The sequence below is a fragment of the Ochotona curzoniae genome, unplaced genomic scaffold, assembly GCF_017591425.1.
Source record: "Ochotona curzoniae isolate NIBS_2020 unplaced genomic scaffold, NIBS_Ocur_1.0 scaffold_3208, whole genome shotgun sequence".
NCBI lineage: Eukaryota > Metazoa > Chordata > Mammalia > Lagomorpha > Ochotonidae > Ochotona > Ochotona curzoniae.
In genome coordinates, this window is record NW_024467106.1 from 29,878,146 (window position 1) to 29,905,000 (window position 26,855).

The 26,855-nt window shown below is 36.6% G+C and overlaps 1 protein-coding gene across 2 annotated transcripts in view; it reads right to left on the reverse strand.

The window, feature by feature from the left end:
- Window positions 1-863: 863 nt before the first annotated feature.
- ZCCHC7 (zinc finger CCHC-type containing 7) overlaps window positions 864-26,855 on the reverse strand; it is a 220,129-nt gene continuing 194,137 nt past the window's right edge. For both annotated transcript variants that reach the window (XM_040962891.1, XM_040962892.1), the window contains 3 exons: window positions 9,374-9,469; window positions 4,993-5,110; window positions 864-2,174 (listed from right to left, as the gene is read on the reverse strand). In XM_040962891.1, the coding sequence (XP_040818825.1) occupies window positions 1,753-2,174; window positions 4,993-5,110; window positions 9,374-9,469 (636 nt within the window). In that variant the 3' untranslated portion in view covers window positions 864-1,752. The remainder of the gene's footprint in view (window positions 2,175-4,992; window positions 5,111-9,373; window positions 9,470-26,855) is intronic.

A 26,855-nucleotide genomic window follows, 5' to 3' on the forward strand; every position in this document is an offset into this window, starting at 1 on the left:
CCTCCAAACAATCTTCCCTATAGGCAAGAATCTAAAGAAAGGTAGTCCCCAATGTCTGCCCTGCAGGAGGTGTTGGGGTAGTTACACCAGGTCATCAACAAGCTTTCCTTCTGCAGGTGCCACTGGGGACTAGGACAAGCTATCTCAAGGCTCACCATGGCTGTTCTTTTCAGCACGGGTTAAGCTTACCTTAGGGTCAAAACAACAGTGGTTGTTAGGAAGCCACATACCACCGCACAGTAAACCTAGATCAGTTATAAAGCAACAGGGAGTGGGAATGTAGGCCTGTGGATTTGCAATTTACACTAATGTTCATTTGGGAAGACAGAATTCTCCTCTTTTAATGGTAAGTGCTGATCCTACTGTGTAGACAGAAATATGGCCACTTTCCTAAGAGTCAAAATACAAATTCAAGAATCCTAGATTATTTTTAATGATTTATTTATATTTATTGGAAAGGCAGAGTTACAGAGAGAAGGAGAGACCAAAAGAGATCTGCCATCTGCCAAATTATTCTGCAAATGGTCACAACAGCCAGAGCCAAGCTGCCAGGAGCCAGGAACCTTTTCTGGGTCTCCCATGTAGGGTAGGGTCCCAAGGCATTGGGCCATCCTCTGCTGCTTTCCCAGGCTTCCAACAGGGAGCTGGATCAGAAGCAGAGCAGCTGGGATTCGAAATGGTACCTATTAGGTGATGTTGGTGCCGTAAGTGAAATCTTCCTGTTTAATCGACTTTCATTTTATCTAACTTACTGGATAAAAAGGATACTTTGACTCTAGTTTATGGTGATTTTATAACTTTAGTCACTTGTCCAATCTCTCTCACCTAAACCCTTACTACTTTTCTACATAGTAAGACAAAAATTTTATTTACTCATGTTAGACATTTTATTTTTGTTTCTCTAGCATTAGGTTTTGATAAGTATAAAAGGTTCACAAATGCAAAAAATTCTGTACAACTTTGTGGCAGTCAAGAAAAAGCTATGGAAACAAGAATAACATTTAAGTTGGGTATTATTCGATTTTACATGAATGACAGTTCTGAAAAGTGGCCGTGAAAATGGTAAAAACCATGTCATTATGATTACGTTACAATTTATGAGGACTCTTTTTCACTGGTTTCAGGGAAGCTGTCTTGGGACATTCCTTACTGCTGCCATACTGCCCAGTTTTCTGCCTCTTCAGGGCTCCAACGATACCTTCTTCTTCACAGTCAGCCTGTGATGGTTTGTACAAAGCAAGATTCTGTCAACAGTTTCACAAGCAAGAACATTTTCAGCAAGTATCTAGTCCAAGGTTTAAAAAAAGTTATGCTGAAAAAAAACCCTGCATTCTTCTTATTCTCTTTCTACAAAAATTTTAACACTCACCCTGCAGATGAACTATATGCAATGGGCATTTTTTTTTCAAAATATATTTAAACATTTTTCTTGAAAATAAAAATTCTTAGTCTCCCGAGGATTCTGAATAAAAAATGGCATATTGGAACAAAAGAAGTCTAAATTTCTTTTTTTTTTTTTTTTACTTAATAGGACATACTAATGAGTTTCAAACAGTTCATGGAAAATTTTTAAATGACACTTCCACAAACTTTTGGAGTCTGCTTATAGAAAACAGAGATCTTCACGGTTGTTGTTTAGGAACTCTAGATATAGTTGAAATTAAAAAAATAAAAAGTAAAATTCAAGTGTAGTCAAAGTATTGCCAAATGCCATAGTTGTGAAAACTACACGAAGCCCAGTCAAAAGCTATCTCACAGCTTAGATTTTTTTTTCCTTTGCTTAATAAGAAACAAATTATCGTTGTCGTCGTCTGTGCGTCTCTCCCTCTGCTTGCCCCGCCTGCCCTCTTTGGGAAGCTTGTCTTCTCTTGGCTTGTGAAAGTGTGATGAACGGTGCAAAGATCTGTGAGACTTGTGGGTTTTAAAACCACCAACAGAAGAGTGGCTCTTTGGGCCCCTGGGAAAGTCCTCATCTGCTTCATGATATCTGTCAGTTTTTCTAGGCTTCTGCTGCTCTCTGGTCCTGTTCACTGGTTCCTTCTGGATTTCTTTACTTTCTCGAGGCCACCTGTTGCTTTTACACTGGCTCTTCTTTGTATCCATCGGCTTCTTGTTGGATGTTTCCATATGAGGTCTCTTGAATGGCCTTGGGAAATCCCCATTTTTCTGGAGTTCTGGAAAATACAAGAGTATTTTTGCATGTTTAATGTGTAGGCAGTACATACAGAGCTCCATATATTTGCAAGTAACTTAGCAGACAGGGAAGCTAGGCACTTAAACATGTGAACAGCATAGTATTCTAAAAAATTAATCCATGTGGAACCTGGCACAGCAGCCTAGCATCTAAAGTCCTTGCCTTGCATGCACTAGAATCCCATGTAGGCACTGGTTCAAGTCCTAGCTGCCCTACTTCCCATCCAGCTCCCTGCTTGTGGCCTGGGAAAGCAGTCGAGGACGTCCCAAAGCCTTGGGTCTCTATACCCACATGGTAGACACCTTAGAAGAAACTCCTGGCTCCTGGCTTCAGATTGGCTCAGCTCAGCTGCTGTGGCCACTTGGGGAGTGAATCATTGGATGGAAGATCTTCCTTTCTGTCTCTCCTCCTTTCTGTATATCTGATTTTCCAATAAAAATAAAATAAATAAATTTTATAAAGTAAATTGAAAAAAATTAAACTGCTAGAATTTTATATTTCTGATTGCTAAAAATGGAAAACATGCAGAAACCCAATGACAGTTATTTATTGATTCTACGCAACACAGTTAAAATAATCTAAACAATGGAGATAGGGCCAGGAAGGACAGTAATCAGCTTTGTGAGGAAAAGTCATGTCTGACTGCTTCTAGTTCCTACAGTGATAAACTGAACCCTTGAAGATAAGGCGAAGTAGGATGTGTAAAATGACTCTTTGCTGGGCTGACATGACATTTCAATTACCCCCTAGAGATAAAGTCTGTCCACAGTACTTGCAGGTGGATGCCAACTGCCCAGGAGATAACTCCTTCAGAGTAGGGGATCACTGGCTGGTGAGTGTGTGCACGTGTGTATCTTGGAGGTTTTGGTGCCACATCTAACATTTATATTTGTCAGGACTAGACACGTTTACTAGGAGTATCTGGTGGTAGCTGTTCTGATAAAGTACAGGTGGGATCTGAGATTATATGAGACATACAAAATAACACATCAACAGAACCCTGGAAGGTTAAAGTGGCCAATAAAAACTTTTAGCATAGAATAAATACTGCAATAGCTCAGAGGATCTCAAGGCGGATTTGTGCCACAGAGATGTCGATACAACAGAGAACAGAAGAAAAAAATGGTTCTCTGATGGTGCAAAGTGCTCATGATAGAAAACTTGGAAAAACTAAAACTCTGGATAACATTTCCATGTGTCTCCTTTTCATTTCTTTTTAATTCAGGTGCTTACTTATAGTCTTAATGCACAATTTTTGTATAACTGAAATAAATTCTGTATTAAATATAATGTGTAAGCTATGCAAGAGCTGAGAGAAGTAATTCCTCTATTTCTGTCACTATGAAAAAGACTGGATCTCAGAGTTTAAAAAAGAATAACAAAGCCAAAAGCCTCAGAACAACTTGGAAAATAAACTATTTGTCCTGAAGCAAGAAAGGGAACCTGGAAAACCATCTTGAATTATATAGTGACAAAGAACAAAGGTGGAAAGAGATATCTTTAAGAATGTCCATTTATTATGTTCACCTATAAGAGAGAGAGGTTGATTGTTCTTTCACCCACAGTTCACCCCCAAAAGCTTGTAACAGCAGCAATAGCCAGGCTGAAGCCAGGAGCCAGAAACCCCATCTTTCAACTGGGTATCAGGGGCTCAAGCACTTGAGCCACCACCTGCTACCTGTAAGCAACAGTAAAAATAACCCCCCAAGGTGACTGGGGGCTGGAGTTCTGCTTGCAATGGTGGCTTGTACAAAAACACTTTAAAAAAAAAAAAAGATTTATTTATTTATTGGAAAGTCAGATATACAGAGAGGAGGAGAGTCAGAGAGGCAGATCTTCCGTCGGATGATTCGCTCCCCAAGTGAGCGCAATGGCCGATACTATGCCGATCTGAAGCCAGGAGCCTCTTCCGGGTATCCCACACGGGTGCAGGGTCCCAAAGCTTTAGGCCGTCCTCGACTGCTTTCCCAGGCCACAAGCAGGGAGCTGGATGGGAAGTGGAGCTGCTGGGATTAGAACCAGCGCCCATATGGGATCCCAGCGTGTTCAAAGCGAGGATTTTAGCCGCTAGGCCACACCGCCAGGCTCAAGAAAAGATTTTTTAAGGAAGCTCCAGGATCACCTATCAGGGCAGAGTTTCTTTAGGGAAAAAAATAATCACTCGTTAAGAAAACATCAAGGGAGTCTTTAAAATTCTGCACACACTGATGGATGATAATATTTTCTGGACTTTTTTTCTAAAAAAAAAAGATACATTTATTTATTTAAAAGGCAGAAGAAAAGGGAAAAGGAGAGAGCTATCTTCCAGCTAGTCCACTCTTGAGATGGCTGCAAAGGCCAGGGCTGCTCTGGGTGAAGTCAGGAACCTGGATTCCATTTGGGTCTCCCCGTAGGTCAGACATAGGCTCTCAAGCCATCCCATGTGCATCAGCAGGGAGCTGAATCGGAAGCAGAGCAGCCACGACTCAAATCAGTGCTCAGGCTTGGGATGCCACAGTAATTTAGGTCACTGTGTCACAACGCCAGCCCCTCTGTGTATTTTCTAAAATGATCACTATGTGATAAAAATGCTTTTTGTGAATAGATTACAAGATGGAATTTTTGATGTAGGCACTTGGTTTCTGGAGATCAAGAAGAACGTTTTAATAACAACTGTAAAAAACACTTTCAATGACTATGACACTCTCCTCTCCCTTCCCCACTCTATATAGCAAAGATAATGAAACAAACAAAAAAGAGAAAGTTCAGCAATTTAGGAACTACTATAAATGTCAAAAGTGATAAGTCTAGTGACATACCTTTTACTTTTCTTTTTATTCTCTGTTCTCTCTCCCGAATTTCATATTTGTCATCATAATACAGGATAAATGGAGATGTTGGAAACGTCTGGCTAAACATTCTTCTTTCTGTACACTCCTACAAATTGCATTTGAAATTGTGAAGTCACCGGGCCATACTGTTTAGAAAACCTTTCTGCAAGCTTCTAGATGATAACTGGAGATACCCCCCACCCCCCACACAGAACCTCAAGCTGGGCTACAAGACATGGTCCTTACCAAAGGATGAGAAGGTCACCCAGGCTACAACCCACTTGTGCTGACGTACTATTCTTCCAAGCCTGGGGTTTCCTGATTTCCTTTTTAACTATAAAATCCTTATTTTCTTTTTTCTCCTTTGTTTAAATCCCTATTATTTTCCATGATACAGTTTTGTAGGTATAGGGATTTCCCCCCTTCCCTTCCTCCTCTTCATTTTCCCCTCCCATCATCCTCCCCCATATTATTACAGTAGTATAGTCTGTTAGTAAAAGTTACAAGTTTAACATTCTGCTATTTAAGTGTAGCATGCCTTTGCAGGTATAGGCAATGGAAGAAAATCTAGTATTAAATCACCGAGATATATTTAACAGTTTCATTGGGATCCTCCTTTTATGCAAGAGTAGAGATGCATATTGCAACATATGTTCACTTCCTGGTATCCCTTCCCATTTTCTGAGTCATCAGAATCAAGGAGTGGGTTCTAAATGCACTTGCTTTGTACTTATGTTTGAGCATTTGCTTTACTTAGCCTTGGATTATTGGTAGTCCTTTCCTTGTTTGCTTATTCTAGAAGCCTTTCATCAAATGCTTCTCTCATCTCTTTTCATCCTCAACAGGTAGAGGGTAAACTCTTAGCCCTTTGCTCTAGACACAGGGAGTTTGCAAGCTTAGTTTAACTCAGGTTTCACTACTAACAACAGTAGGAATTCTAATGGCTGGCATGGTGAGGGCTGTATCTTCCTAGGTAATTTTGCGACTTCTTTGGGAAGCCTCTGTTCTCCCCATATAAGATGGGCTCAGAACTCTCATTTCCCCGGGACAGCTGCCTATTCTCATGATTCTGGCCTTCCTGTGGCAGTCATGCCCCATATCCACATCCCTTTGGCTTGAACCCCTCCACACGTAGGTTTTATTCATTGTGATTTGTGACACAAATCTCTGAAACACCCTTTTATTTCAAGGAGGCTTCTTTTTGAAACTTTCCCATTTCTGTTTTCTGCCATCTTGTACAAAACATATTTATAAATGTTGGGTATTTCTTAGCTAAGTGTTAACAAGTAATTAAGACATCACATATTCTGTAAAAATATCTACAGGGTTTATTTGAATTATTATTACCTTGGTTTTTGTTACACAATGGACTTAACAGATATGTGACCAGGTTGGTAGTGAAATGTGTTTTTAATTTTCAGTAAAAAAATTGGGAATAATCCTAAATATCCACTTAAGTATAGAAAATAATATATTTATATAGAAAATATACTTTTACAGAAAATAATCTGCATTTACCATTTACATCAAATCATAACATTTTACTGTAACTTCTATTCTCTTCAACACAAGAATCAGAACATTATTGATATAACAGAAGCCCCTCCTTTTTGGTTCTCTTTCCTCTCTTTCCATTTGGAGTTAACACTGATAAAATCGGTGTCTGCCATTCTATTTTTATGCTCTTAAGCTATTAATGAATATTCGAATTAACTCCAGCGTAAATTTCTAGCTGTCAGATTCTACAAGAATGATGTCATTACATGAATATTTGGAATGGCTTTGAGTTATAATAACTTTATAAGGTAACTTATGTTGTATTTCTTTGGATTATATTTCTGAAAAAAAATCTGGCAAAACTTATCTACAGAGGCACAACTGGTATGTTTCAAAGGGGATAATTTTGATCACTTATTCAACTTCTTTAACAGGATTGATTCATATAGGTTTGTTTTTCTGTAATCAATTTAGTTTATATTTTTCTAGAGAATTATTTCATTTGGATTTTCAGGCTTAACTTTGAACTTCATTTTTTTTATAATTAAAAATTACTGTATTTTAACTTATTTATACATTTCATTGATTATTCACTTTTGTTGTTCTTTGAGTAGATTTTCTTCTCTCTTTTCTTCTGAAAAAGACTTTTCAAAGAATCAGCTTCTGGTTCTGTTGATGCTATTGCTTTGTTTCTTGACTCTGTTATTTCTGTCCTACTATCTTTAGATTTAATTTATGTAGCTTTCTGAATTGCTTGAGTTTTTTTTCCGTCCTAGAGGGTGCAAAGCAAACCTGTTTGGTATCATAATGAAATACTGTCATAAAATGCTGTCTGTGATTCTGTTCTCAAGGCAAAGGCACACTGATAATACATATGAGAACATACAACTTAATGTGAAATTTCATATTCAGAACACCCTAAGTGTAACACCCTCTCATGCATTTTCAGAGTAGTCTCTTTGTATAATGACTACCACTGCTCTTGTATTCCCAACCAGGTCTATCTTAGATCATCTTTCTAAGACAAGATTTCAGATTGGATTTCTGAAACTGAAGAGCAGTCCTCAGACATCTTGAACCACCTGCACAAATCTATTTGGATCCTGTATGGTCTAGACTGATGTGACTTCACAGAGCTATAAGGTACTAGAAATGTTTCCCAAAGCTAAATGTAAATTATATTTTGATTATCCACATCACTGGTCCTCTCCATTAGCACAGACAATTGATAGTTGGCTATATAATTTATCTACTGTTCTGGATTAGCCACACCACTGATCTTCTTCATTAGTGTGAATAATCTAGAGTTCTTCATCTATGGCAATGATGAGGCTGCCAAATTTGTTTTATTGTAAATTAAAAATTATCTAAATCTAGATTTCAAGGATAAATTCCAAATGCTTTTAATATATTTCCTATCTACGTTAACAGGAGGGACTAGTAAGCAGTAACCATCCAATTCTAATTGTTTTTATTTAATTGAACAAACATAAATGCTGAAATCGTACCCCTTTGCTTTAAAGAGGAAAGCAAGCATAAATCATACTTCTATGTGATTTGCATGGCAGTGGGCTGCTTATATGAATATGTTCCCTAAAAGGCATTGGCAACATCTGCATGTTAGGAGCAAGGATGAATGCATACAGTAGAAGCAGATCTGGAGATGATAATTTTTAAAAAGAAACCTTTTCTAGTTAGGATTTCAATGTGAAATCCATGAAAGTGAAATAAGCGTACTACAGGATCTCTCCATCTGTATCATCATTCTATGAATTTGATCACACTGGGAATGGCATCCAAATGGCAGCCCTGAGATCTTTTCTTCCTGAGATAAACTGGGGTCCAAAGAAATCACATGGGTTGCTCAAGTCAAACAGTGAAGTTGGTAGCAGTGCAAAGATTAAAACCAGGGCTGGATGCCTTAACCTAGCTTTCATACTCTATGCCCCAATATGGAAGATAAATTTCATCTGACGATGGACTCTCCCTGCAGTTTTTATTCTCCTTGACTAGTGTAATGACTGGAATTCAAGAAGTGACCTATCACACAACCCAATCCACCTGTTTTATCCCTGTGCCCGTCAAGTGACTCTCAAGCCTCTGGATGCTTTCTGTCCCTACCATCAGATCTGATGTGATAATAGTCTACCTTGGCTGTCAGAGGACTGGGAAGGCATATTCAAGTAAGGATTTTCTCCTTCCTGGCCACTGTCTTTTCTCATTTGAACACAGACTGCCCCAAGTAAATGGGGTCTAAGTCTGTTCTTGCTGTATTCTCTCTCTGGGATGAGCTGCTGGCTTCATGCTAAATATACTATCTCATGCCCATCACAAAGTGAAAAGTTTTCTCCTGCTTTTAACCTTGATGCTTAAACCTTGAACTTTTTTGCCCTTTTTACTTGGATAGGAAATTTGGGCATTCATGGGGTAGATGGAAAGTCAATTAGGGACCACCTCTGCCTTTCCACTGTTGAGTCATAAAGGTTTGTATGTGAGTTATGAAGGCTGAATTGAACAGGGTGCCAAAGAAGGTGAACTAAATGAGAGATCTAAAATCACGATGTGGCTATGTCAGATATAAATGCAAGAACACATGAGCATTATTATCATACTATTACTTGTCTGATTAATTTTGTGAACAAGATTTGTTTTAGCCTAACTTGCTCATATGCATCTAAAATAGAAAAGTACGCTCTGATAAATTGTTATTGTGGCAAGGAAGAAATAAACTAGTTGAAATTACATTTCACTCCTCAGAATGCTAATTTATATTAAAAACAAGTAAGCATGCAGAGTTAAATTCCTTTTGAGTTCATCCTTTAGCAACCATTACTTGCCAACAGAATGCATTAAGCGCAAAATTCAAACTTACGTGTCCATAATGGCCTTTCTGTGCACAGTTGTAACAATACACTAAGGCTGACTGTCCAGAAGGAGTCTTGGGCTTTCTGGGTGGTCCAGGTTTGATCTGCAATGTGAATATTTGTGAATATTTAATAAATGTTAGGAAAAAATTAAACTTTATTCTTTCCAAGAGAGTCAAGGATTTCTCAGAAACACTGCTTCTGAAGAGCTTTATGTGCAGTGGCAGGGGACTAAGAATGGAAATCCTGGAGACAGTAACCTTTACAGGATCCAAAGGTCTGTGGAGAGGAGAGGGAAGAAAGGGTTAAATGATAGAGATACAGGACAGCACAGTTAGAGAGCTCAGAGAGGAGTGTCAATGAGGGTGGTAAGACCAAGAAACAACTGTTGAAAGTGACAATGGTTCAGGGTAAAAATAAACGTAGCGTAAGAATTTTAGGATCAGTGCCAGAGTACAAAGAGTAGAAGGCAGCAGATCAAGAAGAGATTCATACAGAGTTGAAAAATTACAAAGACGAACAAAGAAATCATTCACAAACAAACCACACTGGTGATCCCTTCAATGAGGAGAATGCAGAATACACAAGGTTAGGAGCTGCAACTTTCTCTTGTTTAAAGATTTACTTTATTTGAACAGCAGAGTAACTGAAGGACAGAGAGAGATACGTATATAGAAAGATTTTCCATCAGCTGATTCATTCCCAAATGGCTGAAATGGCTGGGACTAGGCCGGGCCAAACCAGGAGCTCAGAACTCCACCTGAGCTTCTGCTGTGGGTGGCAGGGACTCAAGCACTAGGGTGACTCAAACCAGTGGTCATATTTGATACCTGCCTCACAAGCAGTGGCTTAACCTGCCATACCTCAATGCTTGGCCTGACAGCTTGCAATTTTATTTACTGAACATGGTGATACTTACTTGAGTGTATGACATATAATTGATTTATTAAATTGTATGCACACAAACAAAAAATCATGGGGCAGGAGTTGTGGCACAATGGGTCTAGCCACTGCTTCACATATCTACATCCCAAACTGAAGGTTGGTTAGTCCTGGCTTCATTGCTTCCAAATCTGGCTTCCTGCAAAAGAACCTGGGAAGGCAGTGGATGATGACCTGAAGACCACCCATGTGGGAGACCCAAATGGAATTCTGAGTTCTGCCTTCACCCTGGCCCAGGCACACTGCTTTGGGCATTTGGGGCAAGAGAACCAGTATATAGAACTTTGCCTTTTGAACAAGCAAACAAACATATCTTTACAAACAAAACAGTAGACAAAAGAGATGACAGAGCCACCCTCAAGCAGGCAGTAGCTTCAACAAGCAGAGAAAAATTTAATCCCTACCCCCACCACCTTAGTATTGGAAGAAAAGATGAGCACAAACTTGGATAAGCTTATTTCTTAGGTTCTTTACTGGGAACCTCTAATAAAGAGGGTTAGTCTATCAACTCATTTTGTTGTTTGATGCTGTGAACAGGTGCCTGGTGGGATTTTACTGTCACAATAAAGGAAAAGAATACAAAGGTTCTAAAGATATTCTTTAAGCAACTTTACTTTCAACTCCTGCTTACTAAAATGAAAAACTAGAATAAAATAACAACCTTCAACATTCTTTTCTATTGAAAATGATCATGAAAAAATATGATCATATACAAAATAAAATTTATCACTTCAACCATTATGACCCATTAGGATACATTGAAAAAGGCAACTAACAAAGTCATACACTTTCTAGTTAAATGTAGTTCATATGCTCCACTTTTGATCTGGCGCCATTAATGTACCTGGGAAAGTGGTGGAAGATGGCCCAACTGCTTGGGGCTTTGCACACATGTGGGAGGCGTAGAAGTTCTGGGCTCCTGGCTTTGGAGTGGACCAGCTCTAGCCATTGTGGCCATTTGGGGTGTGGCCCAAGCAGATAGTTGATAGAAGTAGAAAATTTCTCTGAAACTCTGCCTTCAAATAACTAAATCATCTTTTTAAAAATTTCTTTTTCTTAAAAATCACTGTTTTTCAATTGTGGCAGGAACCCAAATCCTTTAGCCATATGTGCTGCTTCCCAGTGTGCATTAGTGGGAAGTTGGATGGAGCTAGAGCTCAAACCAAGAGGCTCCAATACGCTATACAACGATCCCAACTGGTGCCTTACCCATTGTACCAAATACCCAATTCTTTTGCAATATTTTAAAATTTGACACAAAATGGATGTAAAGGCAGAAAAGGTAATTTTTCAAGGAGGAAGCTGTTAAAAGCTACTGATGTGTTACATAAGATGACACTATGAAATTCATTGGACTTAGCAATTGGGAAGTTGTTGACAACTGAAAACTATTGTAAGTAGTTTCGCCTGAAGGACAGAGAGGCATATGTTAAACTGTAATGGGTTATTACTATGTAGAAAGATGCTGAGGAACAGAACATATGTGACTTTATAGAAAAATCAGGTTGTGAAGAAGCAAAGAGAACAGAAAGAGTAAGTCCAAGCATGCCTTCACAGTGCTGAACACATGGCATAAGTACATGTGTGAATTCTTTCATACATTTATTTTAAAATTTATTTCTGAGTATCTAATATGTTATCATATGTTCTTCTAGGATTGGATAATTGAGAAGCAAGCAAGACAAAATCCCACTTCCATTGGTGGAAAACAGATGAATAAAACCAGTGCATGTACACACACACACAAAATTAAAGAGCGATACATAATTAAGATAGTAACGTGAAATCAGAATAGTGACATGGGTTGTCAGGAAAAACCCCTCACTGGAATAATCCCTTCTTATCATAAGAAAAAGCCTGAGGAATAGCAGGCCACAGGGAACAGGTAGTACAAAGTTCTAAGAGCAAGTTTATCCTATTTCAGATTTTGAAGAATGTAAACTTGGGAGTGTTGCAGGTGAAGGAAGAGTAACAGGGATGTGGATACATCACTGAAGGCTTGACAGATCATGGTAAAGAATAGTGGATTTACTTTAAATAGCATAGGAAGCTAGTAAAGGAATTGAAACTAATTGTAGGTATTTAAGATCTTGTTGGTGACTGTTAGTGCTCTGTGGGAAATTTATTTATCGGTATCCATAATTTCTCTATTTGTGTTTGTGCAAATATGTGATATCTTAGAGGCAAGATTCATTCATCAAAAGGAAAATATAGTTATTTCCCTGAAATAACCAATTCCATTGGCCTGGATCCTTTTTATAAAAAGCAGGAAGTAATGATGGGGAGTTGGAAAAAATATCTAGAAATTGGAACTTAACTGAAATGGCATGGATATAAGTAGAGGCTTTCCCATGAGGACACCTGTACCCCTCACAGCATTTCCAGCTTCTCTTTAGGAGCACAGAGTACAAAGAAAGTTACTGTACTGCCCGACCCTCCAGAAGCTCATCCCCTCTGCCTCCTCTCAAAGTGAAGGTCACCTTTATGGAATACCATCACCTGTTTCCACTCCAGGGTTCCTTACTCTTGTCAGGAAGCTAGCTGGGGGCTGGAGCAGGCTAATCCTCTGTTCTGTGACGTTGGCACCCACGTGGATGCCGGTTAGTTTCCTGGCTGCTCCATTTTTGGCCCAGCTCTCTGGTTGTTGCCAAAAAAAGCAACAGGGGGTTGTCCAAGTCCAAGCCCCTGCACCTACTTGAGAGACTAGGAGGAACTTCCTAGCTCCTGGCTTCAGATTAGCTTAGCTCTTGCTGTTGTGGCCATTTCTGGGTGGACCTTCTCTCTGTAAAATCTTTCAAAGAAAAACAAAAACAAAAACAAATTTATTTATTTTTTAAATGCAAGCTGTATGAAGCCAGGGTTCTTTTGCTTGGTCCTCTATATATCTGTAGGTCAATAACCTAGAATTTATCACTTTGCTACAGGCCAAATTTGGTCTATTGACCATTTTTATATGGCTCACAAAGTATGAGTGGCTTTTTCACATTTTTAAAGGGTGACAAAAGAATAGTTTTCAAATGTGAAAATTATGTAAAATCACCTTTAGTGTCTGCAGATGAAACTTTAAAAGAGAGTTACACATGTAAGTTTACAGATTTTCAAGGGCTGCTTTCAACAGGCCAGAGTTATGACAGAGATTATATTGCTTGTCAAACTAAAATCATGTTATTTGGGCCTTTACAGAAAAATTCTGATTCATGCTCCAGCCATTCCTAACCCTATCCCCGGGGCAAGGAGAAAGCAAGTTCTAAGTTCTCTTTTCAGCTTTGATCACGCAACTCCAGACTCATGTGTCTATTTGATGTCCAATTTTGTTAAAATTAGCTTTTCTCCCACCCTCAGCTATGCTCCTCCTCCTATCTTTCCCACCTCATTATTAGTAACTCCATCCTTCTAGTTGTTTAGATAGAAAAAAATCGATATGCTTGACTTTTCTCTTGCATATACCTCATACCCAAAGCATTAGCAAAGCTCATTAGCTCTGTAAAATCCATTTCTTTCCTTTGTACACAGCTCTCTTGATCTGACCATTATTTCTTATCTGGACAATTTCATGAGCCTCATGACTGGTCTCTCTGCTTTAACCGCTTTAACCTTGCTCCTCTGTAGATTACTCTTAGTACAGGGTGATCTTTCTATCTTATAAATGAGAATATAACACTCATCAACTTAAAACCCCCTCCTGTTGGTAGCTATGTGGCCTAGCAGTTACACTGTCCCACATGGAGTGCCTGAGATTGAGCCCTGGCTCCTGGTGATTGCTTCTTGGTAATGCACATCATGGGAAACAGGTCAAGTGGTTGGGTCCCTGTCATCCCCGTGGAGACATGCACTGAGTTTCTGACTTCTACCTGGTACAGGACAAGTATTTACAGGCACTTATTTGAGGAATGAACTAGCATACAGTAGTTGTAGCTTTCTTTATCCCTCTCAGGTAATAATAATACAGAAAAAAAATTAACTAATGGCTTCTAATCTCATGGTGGAAGCAAAAACCTCAAAACAACCTACAATCTGCCTCCCCCAACTAGACTGACCTCATCTCTCACTACCTTTTCTCACTGCAAACTTTTCATTCAAACTTTTTCTGTTATTCTTTAAACATTCCCCACAAATTTCCATGTTAGAACTTTGTATCAACCATCCCACTTTCTTCCAACCAACCTAATTTGTTGTACTCCTTCACCTTCTTCACACCTTGGCTCAAATGTCACTTCCTTCAGTAAGATGTTCCCTCTAATTACACCTTCTATCTTGCTTCCCTCGCCCAATTCCCTTATATATACAAGAAGAAAAAAAGCCACTCCACAGTACTTATCACCTCTGTTCTAGCCATTGCTACCCCTATCCCCCTGAGGAAAGAGAAAGCAAATTCTGTAAGAGCAGGTACTTGGAATTGTTTCTGTTCACTGCTTTACCTCAGTTCCTGAAACAGGACCATGAAGTTTGATAAATATCAATGAATGAACAACGAGACAATATATATGAACCATAAGCCCATCAAAAGCATTCAATAAATTTAAGATATTGATAATAACAATATTTTGGGAAAAATTTTTATGTCACTAAGAAAAACTAATCTAAAAACATGCTTGACTAAACAGAGTATATTAATAATATGGCTGCCTTCATGTCTCCCCTACCTCACAAAGACAGGAAAACCAGGAAAAAATTAGTAATACAGAGAGAACACAAATTGAGTCTTACAATACTAGGGATGAAAAGTTTCTCTGTGATCAAGATTTTTGAAAGCATGTTTCATGTAGACACTTGTTATTTTATTTTTAAAGTTATCTCAAACATAGTCTCACTAATCTTTTAAACTCCTGAATGAAATGCAAAAATTTGGATGGTCACACAATCTGAATAATGCCAGTAGGTAAAAACTTTCATTATTACTAATAAAAATAGGAAAAACATACATATTTTTATGAAGTCTAAACTGTTTCACAATCAGCAAATGCCATGACAAACTATATTCTCTCATTTTAATAAACTAACATGTAAGAGAAGTTAACAAGAATGAAATCAATCTAGATTTTTACCTAATTAGGAACCATTTTGGTATTAGAACACAGTAGGGAAAATATAATGACTTCCAGTAGACAATTTTTCATGCTACGAGCTAAGAAAAACCTTTAAACTTTCAAAAAATAATGGAAATACAAACTTTGATTCAATATTTCTACTCCAGAGCATGCCTTTTATTACTTTTAACTCATAATAAAGGTTTAATTTAAAGCAGAATGTGTCAACTGTTTCTCAGTTTAGGGCTGTCATGCCCATGTTAACAAAAAATAAAATATATGAGAATGAATGTAGTTTTTAGAAATTTAAAAATTGTCTATAGACTTTGACCCAATGGATATCAAACAAACTGTTTGTGAAGGTAGATGATGTTTTTTTGGTTACAGACATTTAAATAATCTATATTTGTAGGGTGATATCTTGGAGATTACTTTACTATCAATATATAGAAGTAATAACCTGGTAGATAGCATTACCTATGAAAGGTCCATCCCATCTGCTATTCTTGCTGAAAGCTTTTCATGCACCAGTAAACTCAGTAAATATCAGAAGATAAAGCATAAGCCTACCACGCCACGGATTTACTCCTAATGTCTCCTCAAAGTGCAGCCCGATGCAACGATTACAAATGATTTTCTTCTAATGTCATTTTACATAACCCTTTTTTCTGCATGAGTAGTTAGTGCGGAATGAATGAATGAACGCCATTAAAACAGTTAATCATTATCTGGGACACTGGCCTTACTCCCTTCACTACTAGGAATCTCCATGACAAAGGCCAAGAGATCAAAAACGCCAAAGCAGCCACAGTGTCCTATTTCTAACAGTAATTTTTTATGCAAATGAATCTATTGGGCATCTCCCTCTGTGACCTTGAGCTGCCCTTATCTGAACTGACTTTGATCCAATGAGAGCTTGGACCTAGTTGAAGCTCATTACTTTATGGAATATATAATCACTTTTACTAATTAAAACATAGTTTTCTACTCTTAAGAATGTTCTTCCCCTCCCTCTGAAGTCTTTTCTCACCTGTGTTTTCAACTCCAAGCCTATGGTTTCGGACAAAGCCTTCCACTCGTTAGCACAAAGATCCAGCAAATATTCACAGTATTTGAAGGCTACTGTGAGAAATTTCTCCCCATGCTAAAAACTTTGAAATTATTTTGAAACAAAACTCCCTTTATAAAGTTTTAAAAAATTCTATCTTTTTTCCCAGCACATACACAAAAAAATAATTTGTATTCTATTGGACATTGCTAATTTCTTCCATATCCTAGAAATGGCACTCAAATCCATACATAAAAATGATACACAGTATTTTTTTTAATGTGTTGAAAAAACTATGTCACATACCCAACAGACTTCCAATCCATTGGGTAATTCCTTAATTAGGCAGATTTTTGAAACATGTATTATGTACACAACAGACCGGAACGTCTCCTTTGGAGCATTTTCTAGTCTATCGGGTGATTACATCATTAAGCCACACATGCTACGTAGAAAAATCCTTATGAAAATTCATTAAAAAATGTACAGCACATCATTAGCATGCAGTAGACATGCATGCTTTTGATATTCTCTCCGGTGGAAAAAAAAACAACTACATGAAGTAATTAGTCCAGGTCATGAAAACATGAGAGACGTACCAGACCAAACTTTGCATCTCTCATGACTTAGATGAGAATAACTCACTTTATTGGGAAATGGACTCTTAAACTGTAGCAGACTAAGGAGCATTACTTTTACTGATTTGATATTTCCTACATACAATCAAGTTCTCCTCTCTTTTTGCCACATTGTTTACAATCCAATGAGTTGTAAGGTGGCAAATAACCAATGGTAGAGCCAGTAGTTATTCAGTATCTTGAACTGCTGTATTTCTGTATACTCTTCATTTTATATAATTAAGAATTAAAGGGGTTGCATGAATGTATCTCTCTCAGTAAATCAAAACTAAGGTAAAGTTATCTGAATAGATGTTAAAACATGAGGTAAATGTATATATATACTTATTTGAAGACTAAAGTAAAAGTGCAAGCTTTATACAAAGGAACACTTACTTACTAATTTATAATTTTCCTTTTGGTTAATAAGACCTCCTCCCCCCCCAAATCTCAACAAGAAATTAAAATCTCAATAAGCAGAGAACAATGAACATATGCAAGACAGTAAGGGTCATAGTAATTCTCTGATACTCCAAATCGTCATGGCTTAAAAAGCATCCCAATTTTCTTTAAAGGTAGTGGCATTTATTCACTGGGCCATAGCTAATTTTACATGGAATGCAAAAAAATGTTAGTTTAAGTTTAATTTACCACCCTATTTAAATATTTCCAATGTAGCTCTCAAACTGCAGCGCTATCCCTCCGTCTATTTTAATTTTAAAGTAAGTTAGCAAAGGCTTCCTTCTTAATCCCCAGAGACTACCTACATAGTGACACAAACGCACAAATTTATGACAGCAACATAAATGCTCTTCTGAAGTAATGTGCAACATTAAGTGAAAATCGTTTCCTGGAAAGATATTATAGGTATCTATATTTTATTTGCCATCTTAAACATATCTGGGTCTTTATGGCCTTATTTTAAAAATGTATTTCCTTTTTATATTTCCTGGTGCAAATGGACTGCATAAATAAGCAATGTGCTATGAGGCTTCAGACCAGCCGATAAAACCTTTCAATTTTCATGCCAGCTTCTTCTTTTGTAATTCAAATCCGCCTGGAAACTGGCAGCTCTGAAAACTGAAACAAGCACTGCCACAAATACCTTGTAATGCTATCGACCTTGTCTGCCCATGCAGTGAGAAAGGGGGCTGCGTATGTGTCTGCAGCCATCCAGATAACACAACTCATTTTTTGGAGGGGAGGGGGTGGCGTGGGGTGGGGATAACAGAAGCCAGCCCCAGACTGTGCACACCAAAAGCAGTCATTACCAGCCGAGCTGGAGAATAAGTCTCTTCAAAATACACAGTGCATTTTAAAACCATATATGAGGCTGAGTCACTGCTGTCATTACCAATTTTAATTTAGCTCCTTCAGTTTGCCAGCCAGATAAACTCTTTAGTGCTGTTTTTTAATCTATTTGCCACATTTTATGTTTAAGATTATAGTAATATGGACAGGAGAAGGAATCACTTTTAGGAAAAATAAAGAAACAGATCCGCTTATCAGCACCCATCAGAAAGTTCATTAATCAGCCAGGCTTTGTGCCCTCTAAATTGAAAGGTTAAATAATCCTCTCAGGAATATTTCTCAGTCCCCCCGCCAATTGTCCGGAGAGGAGCTGCCATTCTTAGCACATGGGATCGGTGACAGGGTATCTTACCACTGTTTGGATCCCAAACAATGATGGACAAATGGCCTGGTTTACAAAGAAACCTTTTAGTACATGGATGGAAAAGGACCACAAGCTTTGACATAAGGTGGAGGGACGAGGAGGGCGTGGAGACAGAATGTAGGGGGACGGGACAGAAATATATGTGTGAATCCACAGATATTTTATCTGAATGCTGGGATAGACTACAAAACATAAAAATCGTATTAATATGTATATTCTGGTTATAGGAAATGCTTAACATAATCCAGTCTGCTCATACATCTTATACACAACTGCATATACATCTCCATTAAAAATTACAGAACACAACCACAGCTCTATTATATTTGTTAGCCAATACACAGGACATTCAAACAAACCCCAAGATTTTATTCTTATTGTAACTCTACACAAATCACAACAATATGGACTCCCACCTTGACCCCACAGTATTTTAACTTATTCTAAGGAAATACTCTGAAGTTACAAAGGCAGGGAATTCCACAACTCCAAGGACCTGTCTAAAAGTGGCAAGAAATGCTCTTCTGCTTTTGTATTATGTCCCATCTTAGCCCTTTCTTGTCTTAAAGAATAAACCTGGAGGAGTAATTTCCTTTGAAAGAGCACAATTACAAACACTGAGAAAGCACTCATTTTGTGTTGCCTGTATTGGCGAACCCACCTTTTGCTATGAAACCAGACTGGTTTGGAGAACGTTTATGTAAAGGCATGAAGTATTTCTACCTCAAACACAGAAACTTGATATGCTACCTTTGTTTCTTTCCTCATCTGACTGCTATCCACTCCTAACAGAAAGTGTAACTAGGAGGTGCGTATGGGTGTGAACTATTTACTTTCATAGTACTCTCGTTAAGTGTATAGAAAGAGATTTCTAAAACTTCACTTGCTTATGACAGATAACTACATTTAGATGACACTAGAGTTATCACTTAATAGTTACATGTTTATTAGCTTAGATTTTTAAAACGATAACATCAAATGTTTGATATATTTTCTACAATTATTTGAAGTAAATTGAATAATATGCTTGTTATACTAAACTAAAAGTAACCCACATTGCTGAAAAATGGTAACACAAATACAAATAACCAGAAAAAGGTAATAGCTAATTTTGTTAATAAAAGACATTTATTATACCTACCTAAAGTGGCAGGATACAAAGGGTTGAGAGATCCTCTTATCTGGTACAAAAGACATTACAGTAATCTGAAGTATCAGTAATCTGTGGTATCAGTCAAGAGGCCATTTCTACCTGGGTAACTGCATTTAGCATACTGTATGTGAAAGGCATTAAGTATGTACCTTACATTTCAATTCCATTCTCTGAATACTTTCAAAAATCTTACAATGAAGTTATCCCCATTTTTAAGATGAAGAAACTGAGATTCTTACAGATTAAATACTATAAGTACATTGGTGCAGCTGGTAGTCACTTTGAATCAAAGGCCAATTTTAAAGCTGTCATTTTCCCCCCAAATTTGATATTAACATTTCCTAGTAGGTTTCTGGGAGATAGTCTGTTCTTTCAGCCTAGTTTCATGACATATTTTTCTAAAAACTTAAGTAAATCAAGGATGAAAGACAATACAATTGTAATCAAAGAAAATGAGACTCAAGAAAGACAAATTCAAAATTTTAACACATAAATAAAGGTAAGATACAACTGAAAACTAAGTTCTGTTAAATGTAAAATAAAGTGGGATAATGTACTAGGGAACATATTTATGTAAAGCTGGTATTTACAGACATGGGTATACTAGATTCTCATTTACCAACAAGTCCAGTTGTGTGTGATTTTTGAAAAAAAAAAAAAAGGACAATCCAGTTGTCGCATTACCAACTGAAACACATAAAGTCTTTTTACAAAGCTAATATAAATTTATTTTGAAAAAAACTATCTGAGAGCAATCTCCACCTGCTGGCTCATTCCCCAAGTGCTACAGGCTGAACTCAAGCTGGATCTCAGTCTGGATGCCCAACGTGGAGGCAAGGACTCATCCGTGTGAGCCACGAGCACCTAGAGCCCCCAAAGTATATACTAGCAGGAGGCTGGAAATGAAAGTGGTGTTGGGACTCAAATCCAGGCACTCTAATATGGAATGCAGGCATCCTAAGCAGCATCCTAACTGCTGCACCAAATGTCCATCCTAATAATGCAAATTTCTGAACACTCACAGATTAATTTTTTGTTTTTGAAATGTGATCTAACTCTGTATTGCTGTGCCATTAAGGTGAAGGTCAACAATTTCAGAGACATTAAAAGAGAAAAATTGCTAAATGCTCTCAAAATAGGCAATATTTCATTTCATGTAACACTTTTGTTATTTCTTAGTGAATCATGGTACCAATCTCAAAACAGCTAAAATAAAATTCTTATAAATATACAAAAATACCCCACACAATTCCCAAGACTTTTTGACATGTGGGAATAAAATGATCAATTAATTTCAAGTGTAAAGTTTGATTGATTTTAATAGTTAACTTCTAATTACTGTAGAAACTGTTCTGAAAATTTTAATTTAATTCAACTTAAGTTTATTATTGTAGGTAAAATCATAATAGAAAATATAGCAACAATGAAAAAGAATGTTCAATACAAGTATCACTGGTCTACTATACTTACTTATACTTCCTTTACGTATAGGTAACATACCAGAGAATAAACATCACATTAAAATTCAGCTTTTTTCTTAAAACATCTACTTATTTTTATCTGAAAGGCAGATTTTTACAGAGAAGAGATATAGGGTGTGAGATCCTCCATCCTCTGGTTCATTCCCCAAATGAGTGCAGTGGTCAGAGCTGAGCTCATCTGGAGCTGAAAGCCAGGTGCTTCTTCCTGCCCTAATATGGCTGCAGGAGCCCAAGGTATTGGGCCAGCTTCCACTGTTTTCCCAGGCCATGAGGAGGAAGCTGGATCAAAAATGGAGCAGCCGGAACTGGAACATGTGACTAAATGGGATGCTGGCATTGCAGGCAGAGGATTAGCTTGCTAAACCATTTTGCTAGGAACATTTCAGGATTTAAAACTACAATTTATTGGGGCGCTATGGGCTGATGCTCAGGCATTCCAAATGGGCACTGATTTGTGTCCTGGCTGTTTCACTTCCAGTACAGCTCTCTGTTTATAGCAGACGACGGGCCAAAGCGTTGGGACCCCGCACCGTGTGGCAGACGTGGAAGAAGCTCTGGGCTCCTGGTTTTGGATTGCCTCAGCTCCAGCTGTTATGGTCACTTGGGGAGTGACTCAACAGAAGGATTCTCTCTCTCTCTCTGACTTTCCAATAAAAATAAAAACTAAATCTTAAAAAAAGTGCAGAATTGCTAGTAAAAGCAATGTAGCCTTCCTTTAGGATTATATGAATAATATATTCCTAAGAATATTTCTAAAGTCAGCTTTATATATTAAAATATAAACATTTAACAATGGAAATTTAACTACCATACATTTAATTATCAAGAATAAAGAGCCCCTACAATGACTAGCATACTTTCTTTGAAAGGACAGCTGAATCTATCTTAGGAAGACAGAAAAGGCTAATAAAATGTTTGGAAATAATTTTCCATTTTTTGTCACTTTCAGAAGAAACATTTTTTAACAGATAAGAAAATAAATCATTGTTTTTCTTCACATTTTTTAAACAGAAGTAACACCTGGACTTCGAAGGGTAGTCAGATAAATACAATCACAGGAACGTTCCTGCTAAATGAAGAAAGGAAGTATCTGTCTATAGACTTCAAATTCCGTTATCCAAAAAAATGGACAAATATCATGATGATGGTGATGAGGCCGTTAAAGATGTTTGGAAGATGACTAAAGAACAGTGCTTACATGCCAAAACATTTACAATAAATCTTTTCTAAATTATGTGAATGCTACAGTACTTTTCACTGCTTCATAACTGGAAAGATGTGAATTTACAGCCACAATTGTAATACATACTGTATACTGTATACAGTTGTAAAGCAGTTGATGATATTTAAATATATTAATACAGGAAAAACCTTACTCAAAATGTATTACCTTACTCAAAGTGTCATATTGTTTTCTCATTTAAACCAAATTAATTTTTGTATTAAAATATTGAAAAATCAATTAACTGAGTATTCTCTGCAGATGGGTAGACACTCCAGTATTTTTCTGAAAATAAAATGCTAATATTTTTCCATGTGCTTCAATAATCTAAAAAAACTTGTTCTATCCCATTCAAAAATATATCCCAATTTCTGAATGTCTGAGCAAACATTACAAGAAGAAAAATAATATATCCATTGATGATTCACAATGTTCACTTTTTCTTCCTTTCCTTTATAGGAGCTTTAGGAAATTGCTTTTTGATGATTTGGTAAGTTGTATTTATTTTTAAATGAATCTCATTTATTGAGATTGATAATTTCAGGTTTCATTTGCCTTGAAATTGCATTTTCCAATTGTTTCCAATAATAAATTCTGGCAAAATGTGGTCAACATGCCAGTGAAATAAAGGCTTTAAAAAAAAATCAGTTAACCTATTCTTAAAGATCGTAAACTTACAAATAAAATTGAAAAAAAAAAGGTTTAAGTAAAATTTTAACAGTATTCTTTAAGAACAGATATTTAAATATTCACAAAAATTTTGCCTTTAATAATCTTTAAAAATGTAGTCACTGTCCAAATGCATTTTCCATCTCTGTTATCACAGATGGAACAAAGTAAACCAGTCATAAATGCTTTTCAAAACAATTCCTGTTTGTTTAGACACCAAGTAACCTGAGAGATAAAACAGCCTGACTTACTTTACAGTGGTGTACTGCATGGAGGTTTCTGAAGTACTACAAAATGTCATGTGCTTTCTAAGTCTTCAGAGCATAATCACATTCACCTTAATAATGTTTCAGTTAAAGGCATTTTTAATAAAAGCTACATCTCTGAATGTTACATACAAATGTAATGTCGTGATACAACATGCGGCCAATTTCAAAATAAACAAAATAGCAAGAGCAGTTATACAGAAGAAAAGCTAACTTATGCAAGAGAATTCCTGGTTTCTTGAGCAAACCAGTGAAGGGAATTGAACCGCCAAAATAAGAGTTTCCAGAAACAAACTTAGAAGTTTTGAGGACTGGCACACATGATAACTTTTGTGCCAGGCCTCCAAAAATGTTAAGAAAATGTTTTACAAAACCCTGAAATGCTTTTTGGAGTCAACATTTTAAAAAGACAATAACTAACCAGTTCTACAAACACTCACACAAAATAAGCACATACACACTCAGGCACACACCCAGAAGCATGCCCATACACAGCAGCTCTGTTAGCAGGTGTCTCCTGTGTGGATGGGGTCCTTGTGGGTTTTGCAGTTGTGCTTATGCACTCAAGGAACTCTGAAAAGAATGTTTTAGGATTCCCCACATACGTGTCCAATTAAGACAAAAGGAGAGTTTAGCTTCAGGCTGACTTTGTGAAACTCTTTATATGTCTAAGTGACTTTTTTTTTTTTAAGAGAAAAGCTTCTATTTAAGTGTCAGTGAGAAAATTGCTATCTACCCTGTAATAAATCACCAACCTAGGATAAAGACTTCTGTATATCAATAACCTCAGAATTAAAACCCACCTTCCTATACCTTCCTTGTGGACTACTTGCTTCTAGTTAAAATTCCAAATCTGTTGACATTTAAGAGTACCCACTCCAGTTTGGCATGGGATGCCTGAGGGAGCGCTATTCTCATTTATTGCAAGGCTTGTAGTTCCATAATTTGTAGATGCAGAAAATGCATTTTTCAGTGATGTTTCCAGGTAAGGAGGAGGCAAAATGAAATGGAATACTATTATTTTTGGCTCATAAGTTATACTCTGTCTTTCAACTGGTTTGGGTAAGACTGCTATTGATTACTAACAAACTCTGGTCACAACCCTTTTTATTAGGCCAGAAAGGAGGGCAAGGACACTCACGTGTCTATGTTTCCCAATTTCCCTGACAACAAAATTTCTATTTTTTCAAGTATGAATTCTAGGTACTTCAAACATTACATAAGAAGAAATATTTAAAACTGAGTTATATTTGCTTCCTGCTTGAATCTTTATTTAAAATAAAAGGTAGGTTGCAACATATTTTTATAATACACACAGAGAAATCCAACTGCAAAGTTAAACGTAAAAGACACATTGTCCTTTTTAGTTCTTAACACATACAACTCCCAAATAGCAAACTCCTGGTTACTTAAGTAAGCAGATTAAAAACAAGATTAACAAAAACATTCAATGCATGTCAAATTACAGCCTCTACTATAAAAATTCTCTTGTTTATAAAACTGTTGGTGGCCATACTGGCCTAGGATTTTTAATATAAATGAGACCAGAAATGACAGGAGATAGGGGGCGGGGAAGCTCCTTGAATACAGAGAGAAATTTTTTGTCAACAATGAGTGACTTGAAAGATGAAGAACAAAGTAAGGGTTTATCAAAATCTGAAAAGATAACAATTTAAAATACAACAATAGTGTTACGTTATTAAAGATTTAAAAAATTTCAAATATTTTTGAAGATGATAAAGATATTAACTATGAGAAATTATTCAATAGCTAAACTAAAATGATCTCATGCAGATCTCCAATATCTACAGAAATTAAATTATATGGTTTTATAGGTATTAAAATAAAAATGGTAGAGCCATATATAATCATTATTATGACTATATGTATAGTATTTCAGAGCTTTTGTCAGTTTGTACCCTTTACAATGATAGCTTAGTTTTTATTAATATAGTCAAATCAAATTTGGTTATTTTACTTGGATACAGGTTGTTTAAAAACTTCATTTTATTTCTCATGATATTGCTGAAAATAGTGAACACTTCAAAAATTTTTTTATTAATTGAGTAATTTTAAAGGAATTTTTAATTGAGAACATTAGTCCATTTATACAAATCAACTTCAGTACCATTTTCACATGTTTGAGAAATATTATTGTTTAACTTATACACTTTCATTTTTTAGGATGATGATTCTTGGATAGACCTTAACAGGCAGCTGGTAATATTTAAATTGCTCTGTAAATGATCATTTTACAGTTTGGGAAGCCGATAAAAGCAACTGAAAAGCACCCTAATAAGAAAATCCTAGTGAGTCTCTCCCACACCCCAACATAGCATTGTTGGTTTGGAGTAAGAAGTGAACATTTTTTTGATTAGAAAAATAAACTAATGCAGCATTAAGCATAGAAAGTTTCAGAGTTTTATGCAGATTGGCTGAACTGAGCACACAGTAGCAATTCTAACCTATGCTTACTTGGTCTTTGCTCTGACGGATGCCACATTCATGTGTGAGGGCCACTATGAGTCAATAGATGGCAGTCCATCGCCTAGGAAAAGGGCTGAAGATGACTAAAATCACCGTGCATCTTGCTCTTAGTAAGCATGAACACCGCTTACTGGCATACATTTGGATACTGCCCATAAACACAGAAGATAATTGAAACAATTAACTAAAATTTACTTTAGATAGGACTGACATATACACAGCACATTCATATATACACATGCTCTTAAATTTGACCTTCTGAAAAGCTAAATATGAAATAAACGATCAAATTTTTTTTGTTACAATGAAACCAATTCCTATCCTTCAGTAACTTATTAAAGGAAGAAGAAAACAATAGAGAGTGATGTACAAATAGTACTTTCCATATTTGAAGTTCTGATTGGAATTTTCTAAATTTGAGGAAAAGTTAAAAGAAATGCAATGTACCAAAATTATCAAGATACTACAGAACAAAAATAATGACCACAAAAATATTAGTACATAGTTACAAAGTAATCTTGAAACATACAAGACACTCTAATTATTTAGGTTGTATAGATTTCATATTAATTAGGGTAAAAAAGCTGTTACAGGAGCACATTATATTAAAGTGAAGAACATCTGTAACAATTATGATATATATGAAATTTGGGATTTGAGGAATAGTTGAGAAATCAGTTTTCTACTAAAGACTCTGAAACAAGTTAAATACGTTAAAAAATGTGAAAATAAATCACCTGATTATTTCTAGCTTCTTGGGCCTGTTACGGGTTGTTAGTTTAAGTCTATTTGCTGGTTTGCATTTTATTTCTCTATGATGAAAGTTGTGAGAAGAAATACTTTATAAAAACTTTGCTCTTTTTTTCACTGTCTTTCTGTAACATTTTCAATATGCTATGTTGT